The sequence below is a fragment of the Diospyros lotus genome, chromosome 4 (genome assembly GCF_014633365.1).
Source record: "Diospyros lotus cultivar Yz01 chromosome 4, ASM1463336v1, whole genome shotgun sequence".
Lineage (NCBI taxonomy): Eukaryota > Viridiplantae > Streptophyta > Magnoliopsida > Ericales > Ebenaceae > Diospyros > Diospyros lotus.
Window position 1 is genome coordinate 32051561 of NC_068341.1, and position 15347 is coordinate 32066907.

Consider the following 15347-nt stretch of genomic DNA (forward strand, 5'->3'; position numbering starts at 1 on the left):
ATAGATGGGTAGAAGGATTTGTTGATGTTGATTGGGCCGGATCGGTTACTGATAGCAGGTCTACTTCAGGTTTCTGCACTAAACTATGGGGAAATCTCAGTACTTGGAGGAGTAAGAAACAAACCGTGGTTGCAAGAAGTAGTGCTGAAGCAGAATTCAGGACAATAACTCAAGGTATTTGTGAATTAATTTGGTTGACAAGGATAATGGAAGATATGAGAATGCCTCTAAAATTACCAACGAAGCTATATAGCGACAGCAAGTCAGCCATAAGCATTGTCAATAACCCTGTTCAACATGATAGGATGAAGCATGTGAGAATTGATAGAAGTTTCATACTAAGAGAAATTGAGGAAGGAGGAATCCAGCTAACTTATGTTCTTACAGAAAATCAAGAAGCAAATGTTCTTACAAAGGCTATGTCAAGACTGGGGTTTGAAGCTTTAATTAGCAAGTTGGGAATGGAAGATGTCTATTCACCAGCTTGAGAGGGGGTGTTAGGAATCTGTATGTTTAAGATAAAGAAGAAGAGGTTATTAACATGCTACAAGAGAAAGAGATGAAGATAGAGATGAAGCCGAGACGATGCGGATAAAGAAGAAGAAAAGAGTTCCTAGATAACTGGAAAAATTATAGGAGATAAGATTGTGAAGATAAGTTACCTAAATAATAGAGATAATGTAAAGTAGTAGAAGTATCTTAGAATGGGTATATCTTTATAGTGTTTGAAGCTAGATAGAGTTCTAACTTAAGTAGGAAACCTTTTGTATAAGATTGGTCTATGGTTCAATACATGATAACGTGGGATATTTTTTCCTAAGTTCTCTTCAACCTAACAGTTTAGTTAGGTGTTAAATTATGTTCAATAAAGAAGACAAATGAGGAGACAACTTCTTCAAAGTTGATAAGGAAGGATGTCCCAAATGACAGTGGAGATCAAGAGGGGAGAGGACATCGGAGCATGCGGCTGGTTGTGGAATTGATGGTGTAGAAGTAGTGTTAAGAAGATACAAACCACTAGACTCATACTCTCTACCAATAATCGTTTTCGTCTTAAGATCTTGAATGATACAATGGGTAGGAAAAAATGACACGCAATAATTAAGGATATGAGAAAGTTTACTGACAAAGAGTAAGTTGAAAGAGAAATCAGGTAGGCATAAAACAGAGGACAATGGAAGAGATGGAGTAGGAAGGGCAACCCTAGAGCCTACTATAGATGCAATGGACCCATCAACTAATGTCACATTTGGGAAAGAAGTTTGGGAATCAAAGGATGAGGGAATACCTAGGTTCCCGGTCATATGATTTGTAGCACTAGAATCAATGATCCCCTTGGTAGAGGATGCTATAAGACATGTAATAGGATTACCTGATCTATCACCAATGGTTGTCAGGCTTTGATGGATGATTTAGAGGCCTAGTATTGGGTAAAGCAAGTGTATTCATTAGTAGGGATCAGAACTGTATGTTCAGAAGGGCTCTTATCACGAGTAGTAATATTGGCAATAGACAGCTATGAGGGTTTTCCATGAAGCTTCCAACAAGTGCATTTGGTGTGACTAGCTTCACCACAGTGATGACATGTAGGTCTGCTGCTAAAATCTAAACCACGACACCCACACCCACTAGTATCAACATTATGCTTTCCTCCACGACCACCCTTTCCACCTCAATGTCCATTTACAGTCTAGTTATTGTGACTTATAAGGGCTACCATCAAGATCTCTACCCAACTGATTCAACTGGATCAAAAAATGAAGCCACTATTACAACTTAAACAACAGTCACCACTAAGAATAAAAAACAACACGAAATCAAAAGATCCAACAATTGGGAAGAATAACCCAAATAATTGCAACTTGAAACCAACAACTAGGAAGAATCGATACCAACACTTGGTTGCCAAAGAACTCGGAAGATTCAATACTGGGAACTCAATGTAGTGTTGGGATTCAACAAGATCCTATCACAAACTTTAACTCACATTGGAACTAGACATGCCTGAGCTCATATTTGGATCTCGAGATTGAATCTAGGGCATGAAAGAGGACTGGTTTTGCTGAGTTGCAGCGCAGTCGAAGCAGATCGGTGGCTAATCTGCAACCCAGCTGCAAGAGGTCAGAGTAGGAGGGCAATGAAAGTTGGAGAACACCGAAGGTTGGAGCAGAAGCCACCGCACGACGGAAGCAGCAGGGCGAACAATGCGACTGATGGCAACCGATGCGACCGATGTGATGGTGATCGACGACAAGATGACCAAGTAGTCTGGCTATAATCTGTCTTCTCTCTTCTGACGATGGTGACCGATGTGAAGGGGAGGTGAGGCGACCGACTGTGAGATGAGCAAATCTAGGGCAGGACAAGCACGACGAGGTTGCTCCAACTTCACACTAGATCTAGGTACGACAGGGACCAGATCTAAGGCTCGGATACCATGTAGAAGATGAACAAAAAATGCTTTTCTATATTTTCATTGCTGCATATTACACTAGTATATACAGTCAAGATCCTAGGATTATACTCTATGATATTCTACTTTCCATATTTACGTAGTTGACTAATTTCCATATTTACATAGATCTAGTTTCTATAATAGTATCAAAAGCTTTAGTTTTAATAGGTTTTGAGTTCAAATCTTGTTATGCATATTTGGTTCAACATTTTTAATCTATGTTGTATGTTTTTGTTCAAAGTTCAAGCCTTTTCAACTAGTGGTAAATTACTATTAAACAAAATTACAATGTTCAACCTATTAAATTATTGATCACAACTCATACAAATCCTTAAGTTCTTATAGGGCAAAGTAACTTTATCTTTTATGTTACTATTTTTTTATACTCTTAACATGCTCCTTCACGTGTGTCTGGACTTTTATTGATAAGTAAGCCAAACACGAACAAATAGTTAAATATAAGGTCTGCAGTGAGTTTTAAGCACAACTTTTCCCTGCTCAGTACCCTGTCAACATTATTGACAGCAACACATCTAAAAGTTTAAACAATTGATAAAGGATTATTTCATTGATTTTATATTATTATTTATACTCTCAACACTACTCATTTTGAGATCAGCAACAACAGAATCCTTAGGAATCATAAATGCAGGTCTGTTCAGTATCATAATAGCTAAAGCAAGCATGTTAGAAGATGCACAGTACACATAAAAGTCTATATTCATATCTTTATGCCAACCATCCTGGTCAGACTAAAAAAAAGTGATTGGCGAAACATAAATATGAGCTTCCCAGTCAGACTAAATGTTAGGATTTGACTATAATGTCTGTATAGAATTGCCATTTCTTGCATCCCCTAGCATCACTAGATGATGACTTCAATACAAATACAAGCATCTTTGTTTCTCTTTCAAAACATATAAGGGTTACCATGTACAGCTATGCATGCTTTTGAGAAAGCTTTGGAGTAATGAGGATAAGACATTGCTACAACATAAGTTGTCAAGAATGTAATATCCGTCAAAAGGAGGCACATATTTCTCTTACACCAGTTACTGCTTTGTCATTTTCATTTTCAGGATAACTACACTTTTGCTTGTTCTGGCACAGGTTTTTTACCTGATCGACAGCATATGAGAATTACTGCACCAAAAGCTGAGTATTATAGTAGAACTCAAAGCAGGTATCTATTTTTCCCTTCTGAAATGTTTTAAAATGTTTTATAAAGTATAAAAGCGAAAAAAGAAAAAGCATCTGAATATTTCAGAAAAATTCTGCAAAGGTTTTTCCAAATACTGCAAAACATAGTTTCAACCATCATTGCTATTCCATTTTGGACAGAACAAGTCACCCTCATGGGTTCTGTTATCTGTTAATCTTCCCCAAGTTTCAAGTTTGTTATTGCCCTAAAATATATAATTGCTGGTAATCCAGTTAGAAAGGAACATGCAAAACGAAAAAGCTATAAATAAAAAAGGTTCATTTTTCTTTCTCTGATTAATCATGCTGAATTATTTAACATTAAAATCATGATTTCCCTGGTTTAAAGGTTTAACTATGAAAAGTAGGGCAGTAACAACAGTGAGAGAGGTCACTGAAGCAGAGTCCTCACTTGAAATATTTCAAAGCATTATTTGCTATCACATATGAACAGTGGACAAACTCCAGCCAAGGAAGTTGAAGCATTTCATAAAATTTTCTAGAATCAGTGTTGACATTACTCTGAAGATCTTATAGGCTGTATTATTTACCTTTTCTGAATTTTTCTTAACCTGAAGACTGTTAGTTGACTATGTGCCTATAGGCAAAAAGTGTCTGCAAAAGATCATAGGATATAGAGCAATCACTTAAAAAAATGTAAAATGGGCCTTTCTTTTTCCTACAGAGAAATTGTTAGGACAGGCAAACCAGAAGGCAATTTTACATGGGTATTGATCATAATCACCCTTCACTTTGAAGCCACAAAGGAGGGAAGACCTCTTATCCGAGATCCATCTACAAGTTCTCTCATGAAGGTCCAAGCTCAAACCTCCGGCACAAATACATGTCATGTAGGAAAGAACATCTACACCAACCTTCAAGGTCATGCTTAGTAGCTGGATGTATGTTCATTCGAACCTAGGAAACTAAAGCTAGGTCTACAGGAATGAGTCCATTTGAAGTAGCTCAAGGCTACAAACAACCTAGGAAGCCCTTAGACCTGCTTCCTATGTTGCCCTATGCTTGAGTGTCACTTTGCTGAGTCTTTTGCTCAACAATTTGTGATTTACACGTTGAGATTACCAAACAGCTCAAGGGGAGTAATGCAATATACAAACTTCGAGATGACCTTCATCCGTATCATGTTGAATTTAAAATTGGTGATTATGTGATGATCCGCATCAGACCAAAGAGGTTTCCCACAGGAACTGTCTCGAAGTTACACTCTCATAGTGTGGGTCCTTTTCAAATTTTACAAGAAGTTGGACCAAATGCTTATGCCATTGATATACCGTGTGACTATGGGTTTTGCTCTACTTTTTATGTTGAGGACCTTGTTGCAAATAAAGGCCATCTCTTTCATTGATACTTCTAGTGTCTCTCCTCAACCTAATCCTTCCCATTCAGTACCTGACCCTAATATTGCATTACCATCACCGCATGCCAAATCAGAACACAAGGATAACATTAATGCTATTTTAGAAGAGCAAATTATTTTTATCAGGGATAGATAGGTACAATAGTTCTTAGTATGTTGGCAGGGTTGTCCTGTTCTGATGCTACCTGGATCACCCTACTCGTGTTACAACAGCTTGACCTTGATTTACTCGAGCTATACTAAAGCCAGCAAGACTTGGACATCCTGGCAACAAGCCCTTCCTCTAATAGGAGAGTCAACGTTCATGATAGCCCTCGGCCTCTAGTGACACGGGTGTACAGAAGACAGTGACTGAAGACCATCCAGTCACTGTCCCTATGGTTGTGTGATTGAGTAATACAGATCTGCCAAAACTCGAGGACAAGTTTTTTGTCCTACCAAGGAGAATGATAGGGATATGTTTCCTATTTTGACTTTATAGATTAGATTTAGATTAGGATTTATTTTGTTATCTTATTATTTGGATTGGAATCATATTAGGATTTAGATTCCTAATGATACTTGTGAGAATCTCACGTCGCCTTAGCAAGGGAGACTTGGGCTATATATAAGGAGGAGGATCCTTCCACCTATTAAGCTGGCTTTTTAGGTTGGAGTTCTACCTCTAACTTCTCACATGGTATCAGAGCCAACCCTTGGCTGAGGGACTACCCTCGGTCGTGGTCATGGACTAGTACTCTGCCTGATCACCTAGGCATGTATTAGTTACTGGAGAAGTTTCGGCGTGGGGGGGAGTATGAGAATCCCACATCGTCTCAGCAAGGGAGACCTGAGCTATATATAAGGAGGAGGATCCCTCCAGCTGTTAAGCTGGCTTTCAGGTTCGAGTTCTACCTCTGACTTCTCACAATACTATAGTTAGGTTTACTTTTGGCCTATAAGTAAGGCTCATGATGTAACTTTTAATTTAGTTCTTGATATTGAATACATTGGTTTTGATTCCTCTTTGGGCTATACTCTCTTCTCTTTTCTTTTCTCTTGGATTCAGTTCTTCTCTAGCTTCTTCTTCTTCTTCCTACCTTTTCTCTTCCTTCTCTACTTTCTGTGATTCTTCATTGCTGTCTTGCATCAGTTGTTCTCTGAATATTTTCTTCAGTATCTATTTTTAATGAACACGGAACATATGCATTGCCTATTCTTCTTTCACAAATTGCTTTCTTGTGCCCCATGTATAAATTTCAAACATGTTTAATTATTTTTATATGAGTACTTATAAAGTTTTCAGCTTTTGTTTCCAGACATTTTATATGTTGGCACTTGGCAATATTATTTGTCATTTCCAACTCATTTTGATTTTTGAGCTAGGCTAAACAATGTTTTGATACTTGGTTACAGCTCAAGAAATATCTTTTACAACAGTAACCTGCAGAGATATAATTGTCATCCATATTTCATTGCCTACAGTACCCAATTTTCTGAAAGATAATTAAAACAAAGTGTGTCCTAATGGAACCTGTATCATGTTTTAAACAAGGTTGAGGGACCAATTTATTGAATTGCTAGAAATGATATTAACATGAAGTATGAATTTACAAAATATAATGGTCGTGAAACAAAAAAAGAAAAGTTCACAACATAAGAAAAATGATACTTACTCAGGAAGACTTTCGTAAGCTGTCAAGATATTCCATACTTCACGAACTGGAGCTTTAACTGTTATGCTGGCAATGACAGAACGATGTACACCTCCATTTTCCTTAAGCCCAAAACCATTTTATCAGCCAGACAACTGAGAAATCTGCAGGAAAAAAGGACCAAATGAAATAAGGGCAGAGTCAATCGGTTACCAATAGGCCATCAAATCTACGAAGATGAACTTCATCCACCACACACGGCCTCTCAAGTTTGCAAAATTTCCTGACTACTCCCCAACTTCTGTTCAAATCACTAGAATATGGAAACAAGCGACCAAAAGTTGAGCTGGTATAACTCTCCTTCAACTTTCCAGGAGAAATTTGATTCTTCTCAGTTATAGAATCGTCAAAGTCTTTGCCAGGGAAAGCAGTTGATGTTGTACCCAAGGGATGTCCTGTAATTGCTGTATTTTGATTCCCTTCAAAACTTTTCTCTGCTCTACAAGCCAAGGCTTGAAGATTCACAGGAAGATCTGATCTAATAATCCTCTCCAAGAATATGGCAGGGAAATTGAACCTTGGTATTACGCTAACTTCATATGACAAAGTTGTAGTTGAAGACCTGTATTACACAATAACCAACAGAAATTAGGAAAGAAAAGCAAAGACTGCAACAAGTGAGCTATTGCAACCATCTATCTGAATGGGGAAAGAAAATGAGAAAGACAGTTCTGCACCAAAGTAACACCACAACTACAACAAATAGAAGAATTGGGTCCCATGAAACTTTTAGGTGATGAAATTTGCTACTCTATGAGTTCCAACACTAGTATTTCAACTTCATCATTGCTAATTTGGGGTTGCTCTTATGTCAATTAAAACATCAGCATTTCCAGGTTATGGGCAATGGAAGCAAAACCACACAAACTTCAGTAACTTGACTTTCAATATGCTTATAGCTAAGGGATCTTCTTTGCCAAATCAAACCTCAATTAGAGATTTTGTCAACAACAAACAGGTACATGTCAGCTGTTTCTATGGAGTCTTGATATGTGCCCACTAGTACAAAGTAGATAAATTCAATAGATAGAATAGCTTCACTCTTTGGCAGGTAAAAATATGTATGCATTATTGGTTCAATGGGTTTCACAGTTTTGGAGGGGAACTAAACACTTTCTGCAGTTGCGTCAAAGGATAACAATTACAAAAGAGCTCAACCCAAAGCACTTGGGATGACCACCCTTGGCGGCCCCCGGTGCTCATGTCTTCGATTATGCTAGGAGAGGTAAATCGCAAGTTGGGCCTTTGGCCCTTGCATAGGGCGAGGATCGAACTTGCAACCCACCGGATTGACACCGGTATATTACTCATCCGACCACTTGACCTATGCGCTGGGAGCAGCTCAACCCAAAGCACTTAGTCCTATACAATTTGCTTAGGAGACAAGGTGTTGCAACCTTCATACCAAAAAGCACTAGTATCCCAGAGAGTTGCAAATTGGTAAACGGGTCACAAGATATGGTGTCATTTCTGTTATGAAATTGTCAATTTAGCAATCCTGGTGGTCTTCGCATTATTTTCATATATATATATATATATTAACTTAAACTATTTTATTAATAGAAAAGAAAATCAAATATGATAAACTAAAATCTACAGAGAATAGTTTTTTTTTTTTTTAAGTGTAGATAATTGAGTTTTAGCTAGACAAAAGTGTAGAAATTTAGTTGTCATGTTCTAAGGAATGTGTTTTTATGTAATTAGTTTGAAGAAATAATAGAATATATTTTATAAAGTTGAATATCTTGTTGACCCAAGCTTGATTTGATATAAAAAACATATTGCAAATAAATGAATATAAATGAAATAAGAATGAAACAATTAAAACGAGAGATACTTGGAAATTTTTAGTGCATCTGACAATCAAGGTACTAAAAGCTTTTCTAAGTCAAGATATTAATGAATGAAACAATTAAAAAGAGAGATATTGTCAGGAACCTAGTCTTACTAATATTTTCCTTGAAGATAGAATTAGAATTGAGGGAGAAATAGGAAGAATTGAGGGAGAAACAAACACAATATTAGGGAAAATCAGGCAGAATTGAAGGAGAAGTTGACAGAAAGTAGGGAGAAACCAAGAGAACAATAGGAGAAAATAAGAGACTTCAATAACTTTTTGATAATTCATTCATATCTCGGCACTGTGGGGTTACAACTTTATATATCTACCAACAGTCACTTGTAGCAATTACAGCAGTTATCACTTCCACTTCCACCACTCCACTACACTTAACTACCCTAATACATAACTGTAAATAATAATTGAACAAAGATATAACAACTGAAAAAAGAAACTGCATAATGCAAGGTCGTGACAGATATTTCAAAATTTTTATTGTATTTGACAATCAAGATCCAAATTTTTTTTTTCTGATTCTAGGAAATTAGCCCATATAACAAGAGGACATGAAAATGATTTCATTTTATAAAACAATTTCCCTGTTTTTCATTATTCATATGGATTGTTCTCAAAATGATTTTTAATGAATAAGCAAAAGAGATTCCTCATCTTGGAAGTGAAAATGCTAAATCTAAAATTTTTTTGAATTTGTACTAGGAACCAATTTCAACTTTTTATTCTTAAGGATTTTGATTATTTTGATATTTTTATTGAATTCAAATACTAGGTAGTTATTTATATTTACTGTCTAAATGACATTTAATGTAATTAAAGTACAAAACACTATATGAACAACCTATTGAAGCTGTGCAGCATTCAGACATTCTGAAACCACCAGTCAAACATCAGTCCACTGATTGTACCATCAGTCAAGATAAGATGGTCCCTATTTTGCACAGTTAATCTACCATTTGACTGTTCAAGAGACTAGTCGATCTCTCTTTCATTCTGTTTTTCGTGCTGCATATATCTAATGCATTAGTTGACCCAGTAATTGATAATCCTTGTGGATAGCCAACCTAAAGGGTTTATCAGTCAGTCCATCAGCTGACTAAGAATTGACTATTGGGCTATAACAACAATTTCCTGTGATTGCAAGATTTCTGCAAATTTCCTTATTCTACTCAATCAAGCCATTGGAGTTAATAATGGGAGGAGCGTCTTACTTGAAATGATCCTTCAGGAGCCTATTTCAAGATATCCAGACAGTTTTGAAAGAACTCTTGCATGTTTGCTCCTATTCTCTACATTCTCAAAGAAGTTTCAAAGCGAGATCTGTCATATTGAAGAATAAGAAGCTATACAACAAGTGCTGCACTTCAGATCTAAGAAAGGGCTTGTGTTTCTTCTACAAAAGAAAAAAGGAATATAACTTATATTTATTTTTCTTTATTGTTTCTGTCAGAGCTTCATTATATCAATTTTGTCCAATGTGAACTGTCCTTTGGACTTTAAACTGTGGCTTGCAAGGGCAAGTGGTTACTTCTTGTTGTATGGGTATGGCTGCCTAGAGCCCGTGAATCTATTGGGTGACAAGTTTTTTACGTGAACTTGCATGAGAAAAACCCCAAGGTATTATATATTGGAAAGCCAGATCGGGTTGGATCCTGTAGAGTGAACATAGGCACAAGTGATGTTAAATCACTATAAATCTTGTATCCCTTGTGTTTGATTGTTGATCACTTTACAGTTTATTGAATATAAATTTTAGACATAAGGATATTTTGATATGTTTTTTTGAAATAAGTGAGCTCAATTATATTAATGAATGCAAAGAAGATGTACATCAATGACCCGGAACAAGAGAGTTCCAAACAAAACTATACAAAACTATACCACCCAAAACACCCCCACCACCACCTCCCCGACACAAGCCATTAGGGGGAAATGACAACCCAAAACTGACATTATAGCCAACAAGCCTAGGAGAGGGAGAAGAACTTAGTGACCAAGAGTAGAGGCTGACATGATGACCTGATCCACCGAGTAAGGGAAAGATGGCTCCACAACCCTCACCGATGCCACTAACCTAGCAAGCACTAAGTTAAAGATATCAACTGCACCTGACCCGCAATCTTTGAAAATTAGCCTATTCCGCTCCAGCCACATTGTCCATAGCGCTGAATAAAAGAGAGACTTCCATACCTTCCTTTGGCCTTTACCCTGAGCAAAAAAATCCCACTGCTCAAATAGATCCCCAACTGATCTCAAACAAACCCACTCATAGCCCTACCAACTAAAGATTTGCCGCCACAAGCACAAGATAGCCTCACAATGGACAAAGAGGTGGTCCGCAAACTCCGGAGCAGAGCCACAGAAGACGCAAAGAAGATCATTCCCTTGCAGAATTCCTTTCCTACCTAGATTGTCCTTTGTGTTAATTTTGCCCCATATGACCAGCCACACAAACAACTCCACTTTTGGAGGAGCTAGACTGCCCCAAACCCGAGCTTCCATTGAATTAATTTGAGGGACATTGGAACTAAACATTAGGGAGCAAAGCCTCTCATTGAATGAGTGCGATGAAAAGGAACTAGCCGCTTCAAGCGACCAAAATACCGTATCCCTCCTCCCTTTCACCAAATGAACTTGGGAGATATCTCTCAGCAGCTCAGCCCAGATAGACTCTTCTCTATCAAGAAGTGGCATTCTCTAGCTAAGGCTCCAAAACCATTCGTTATTAACCCAAAACCACAAATCTGCCACTCTCTTCCCTTTATCCAGGGACACCGCATACAGCTGAAGGAAAAAACCTGATGGGGAGGAGGTACACATATTTTGATATGGTGTAACCCTCTTAATGACACTTTGAATTTGTCCATATGTACTTTTAAATTTGCAAGACTACTCACATTTTCACATATAAATGTGAGAAAAGAAATCAGTCCAAGGTTAAAGCTCAGGATTGAATCATGGAATATAATGAAAATACATATAGGTGGTGGATTTGATGATTTAAAAAACGAAAAATCAATATCATTTGCCTCTAAGAGACTTGATGGATTACTAAAGAGGTTACATTTTTAAAAGCCAAAGGATACAAATTCTAGTAGTTAATAGAGGATAATATGATGAATGGAATAGAGACTATAATGGGTAAAACTTTAAAGGATGAGAAAATGCTCATTTCCCATAGAAAGGATTTAAACAGAAGTTCTCAGCAATGAAGTCCTGCTACAAAGGTCAATATCATATTTCATGCCTAATGCAGAGCAATAATGAGAATCAAATATCTATCTAAGCCATACAGAAGATCAGCATCATATATACAAACTGAAAGAAATATGTTTTTAGGGCTATGTTTGTGTTGATGGATTTGCACTTGATATTAAAGAAATTTGCTTTCACTTTATATTTTATTTCCTACTTTTTAGGCATCAGCAAATAAGTGGAAGAATTTGAGTGCTTGGTTAGGAGTTGATCAAATGATAGGTGCACATGGCCAGATCTTAATATGGTATTCTATTTGTACAATGATTAAAGCCTTATGCTTTGATCCTCAAATCAAATTCTAATAACCATCCCATGCATTTTCAAATTAAATACTCAAATCCATTAATTTCAAATCTCTTCATCCAAGAGTAAAGAAAGTCTTATTGGCATTTATTCTCTAACCTCATACAGTAAACTATATTTCCAATACTATTCTAGAAGAAATAGAACCAGAAGAAAGAATCACTAAAACGGAGCATCAGAAAAATCAAGAAATGGAGATAAAAATCCAGTGTATTCCCAAAGTCAAGGTTCTACACCATATATTGTCAATAGATTAAGGTAGATTTACCTTTTCCCGGATTTCAAGGACCACTTGCCTTCAAACTTTTTGAAATCTCCATCAACCATGGAAAAGTGAAGTTCACGGTCATTAGCCTGCACATGAACAAGTTTGAAGTCATAATCTGAAGCAATACAATATGCAGAGTAAACAAAAACAACCACCCCGAGCCTTAATAGGAGGGGTTGGGTACATAATTCAAGCTTTCCAACCATAAAACAGTATGAAGATTATCAGCATAAATTAAACAGAAACTGGTAAGATCTAAGCTTTCAGAACATTCAGATGGACAACAGGAGGAGAAAAACATGAATACAAACCATCAGGATCAATATCTGAAATAGAGCTCTATGAAAAGAAAAGGGAAAGCATGGAAACATGCATGTGTAGAAGATGTAACCTTATATATTGTATAGCAGCATAGTGACGCTGTAACCATTTGAAAACGTTAATATCTGTTGGAAAGTGAAGAATCCAGGATTAGTGGGACTGATATCTCATTATCTTAGGAAGTTATCTTCTATCATTATCTTGCCTATTGTATTCTCCTAAAGTTATGAGATTCACCTAGAGTTTAGGGATTATTTCTATTTTACAGCATCCTAATTTAGGAAGTTAATCTTGTATTTATATCCCAGAGAATAATGAGATTAGTGTGTGTGTCATTCACCCCAAAACCTTGTCTCGTTTCATGGTATTGGAGCTCCGTTCAACCTAGCCAGCATAACCAGAAAAAACGACCACCATGGCTGACATCAACCCTGAGAATGCAGCCCAAACAATGGAAGATTCCTCTGCCACCTCCAACTCACCATCTGCGAGTATCCTTCAAACCCCTTTATCCTTCGACAATCATTCCTTGCAGATTACTCAACACAAGTTGAACAGAAATTTTTTTTGAGAATGGTTTCACTCTGTTATTCTTGTAATCATAGGCAAAGTGAAGTTTGGCTATCTCTCCTGAGCAATTCCAACTCCACACGTGGATGCAGCGGATTACTGAACGTGGGAAGCAAAAAATTCAATTGTCATGGCATGGCTTATTAACTCCATGGAGCTGAAGATTAGACAAACCTACCTGTTTTACAAGACTGTAAAAGAAATATGGGAGGCAGTACAGGAGATATATTTTGATTTTGAAAACACAACCCAATGTTTTGAGATTAGGTCTGCTATTTGCACCACTCAACAAGGCAACCTTAATGTCATTGAGCAATACAATGCCTTGATGAAGTTATGGCAGGAGATGGAGTTTTTTATGATCCTAGTTTGGAGTGTCCTATTGATAGTCTGAAATACAGTAAAATGTTGGAGAAAGAAAGGATCATTGATTTCTTTCAATGACTCAATGTTGATTTAGATGAAGTACATGGCTGACTACTAGGAACGAAACCGCTTCCATCCCTCTGGGAAGTGTTTGCTGAAGTCAGAAGAGAAGAGAGTAGAAAACGGGTAATGCTCAACTCCTTTGTGTCATGACCCTGAGGATATGATTGTAATTGGGGGGAAATCCATGGTATATAAGTTGTAGACCTAATTGTAGAAGTCTAGAGGTTAGGCAAGAATAACTAACTCTTGTATAAACAGTTAGCAAGGCTATTATAGTAGTTGGTTGGTTGTATTTTCTGTTATTTCCTTCAATAGTAAGCCTATAAAGAGGCTGGCATAGTTAGAGAAAGGCATGATTTGAATAACAATTGAATTCCATTTTCCCTCTCTCAATTCTCCAAGCTTTCCCTCGGTTTTCTCTCTTCTCCCACCATTCTTTATGTTCTCTTCTCTCTTTCCCTCCTTTTTTGCTCTTTCTTTCTATAATTCTTACCAATTTACTTCCTAAATCCTAGCCAAACCCTAGGGTCGTAACACTTTGTAGACACAAATTCAAGTTCTGTGCTTGATACATTTAAGCGTGAAGAAAATTCTTCCCTTCCTGGGGACAAACTGTAGTGTGATTGCTGTAATAAACCCTATTACACAAGGGAAACATGCTGGAAAATACATGATAAACCAGCAAATTGGAAGCCTAAAAATAAGAGGAAGAAGGAGCGTTCAGCATGTTCTATTTCAGTTGCTCCTAAAACCGAGAAAGGCACTAGTTTGAACCTGTCCATCGAACAGCTAGAGCTCCTTCACAAGCTGTTGAGCCACACACAACTAAGGGACCAGACACTTCAGCCACCAATCCAACGAATTCCATGGCACAAAGAGGTAATCTGATATATTCCTTGTTATCTAGGAAAATGAATGGGAATTCCAGGATAGTAGATACTAGAGCCTCCGATCATATGACAGGTTCTATGGCTACAATAACTAAGTTCCAGCCCTCTGATAAGAACTTGAAAGTCTTGGTGGCAGCTGGTGCTACATTTTCAGTTGTGGGTTAAGGGACAGTTTATGTGTCTGGTTTGAAACTAAAATCTGTATTGCATGTACCTAAGTTAAAATGCAATCTTCTCTCTATTAGCAAGATAACTCAAGACATGAACTATATTGTGACCTTCTTCCCTTCTCATTACCTATTTCAGGACCAGTCTTTGAAGAGGATGATTGGTAGTGCTGAGGAAAAGGATGGGCTCTACTATGTTTCAAGAGATGATGCTTTCTTGAGATGCTAGTCACCAAATAAGATTTCTCTCACAGTTATCTCCAATCCTAATGTTAGTTTATGGCACAAACGCTTGGACATCCAAGTTTTTCTTACCTAAAATCATTGCACCCTCATTTATTCATCAATTAAGAGAGTTTCATTTCAATGTGAGCATTGTATTCTTGCCAAACATCCCGAAGCAATCATCTGATCCATTCTTATACTCCTTCCCAACCATTTCACTTGATTCACAACGACATTTGGGGACCCACACAAACCCCAAACTTATCTGGCACAAGGTGGTTTGTAACTTTCACCGATGACCATACTAGGGTATGTTAGGTCTACCTCAAGACAG

At 37.3% G+C, this 15347-nt stretch overlaps 1 protein-coding gene across 4 annotated transcripts in view; it reads right to left on the reverse strand.

Moving 5' to 3' along the window:
* LOC127799110 (uncharacterized) overlaps positions 1-15347 on the reverse strand; it is a 66727-nt gene that overhangs the window by 28792 nt on the left and 22588 nt on the right. For all 4 annotated transcript variants that reach the window (XM_052332846.1, XM_052332845.1, XM_052332847.1 and 1 more), the window contains 3 exons: positions 12412-12497; positions 6881-7289; positions 6689-6789 (listed from right to left, as the gene is read on the reverse strand). In XM_052332846.1, the coding sequence (XP_052188806.1) occupies positions 6689-6789; positions 6881-7289; positions 12412-12497 (596 nt within the window). The remainder of the gene's footprint in view (positions 1-6688; positions 6790-6880; positions 7290-12411; positions 12498-15347) is intronic.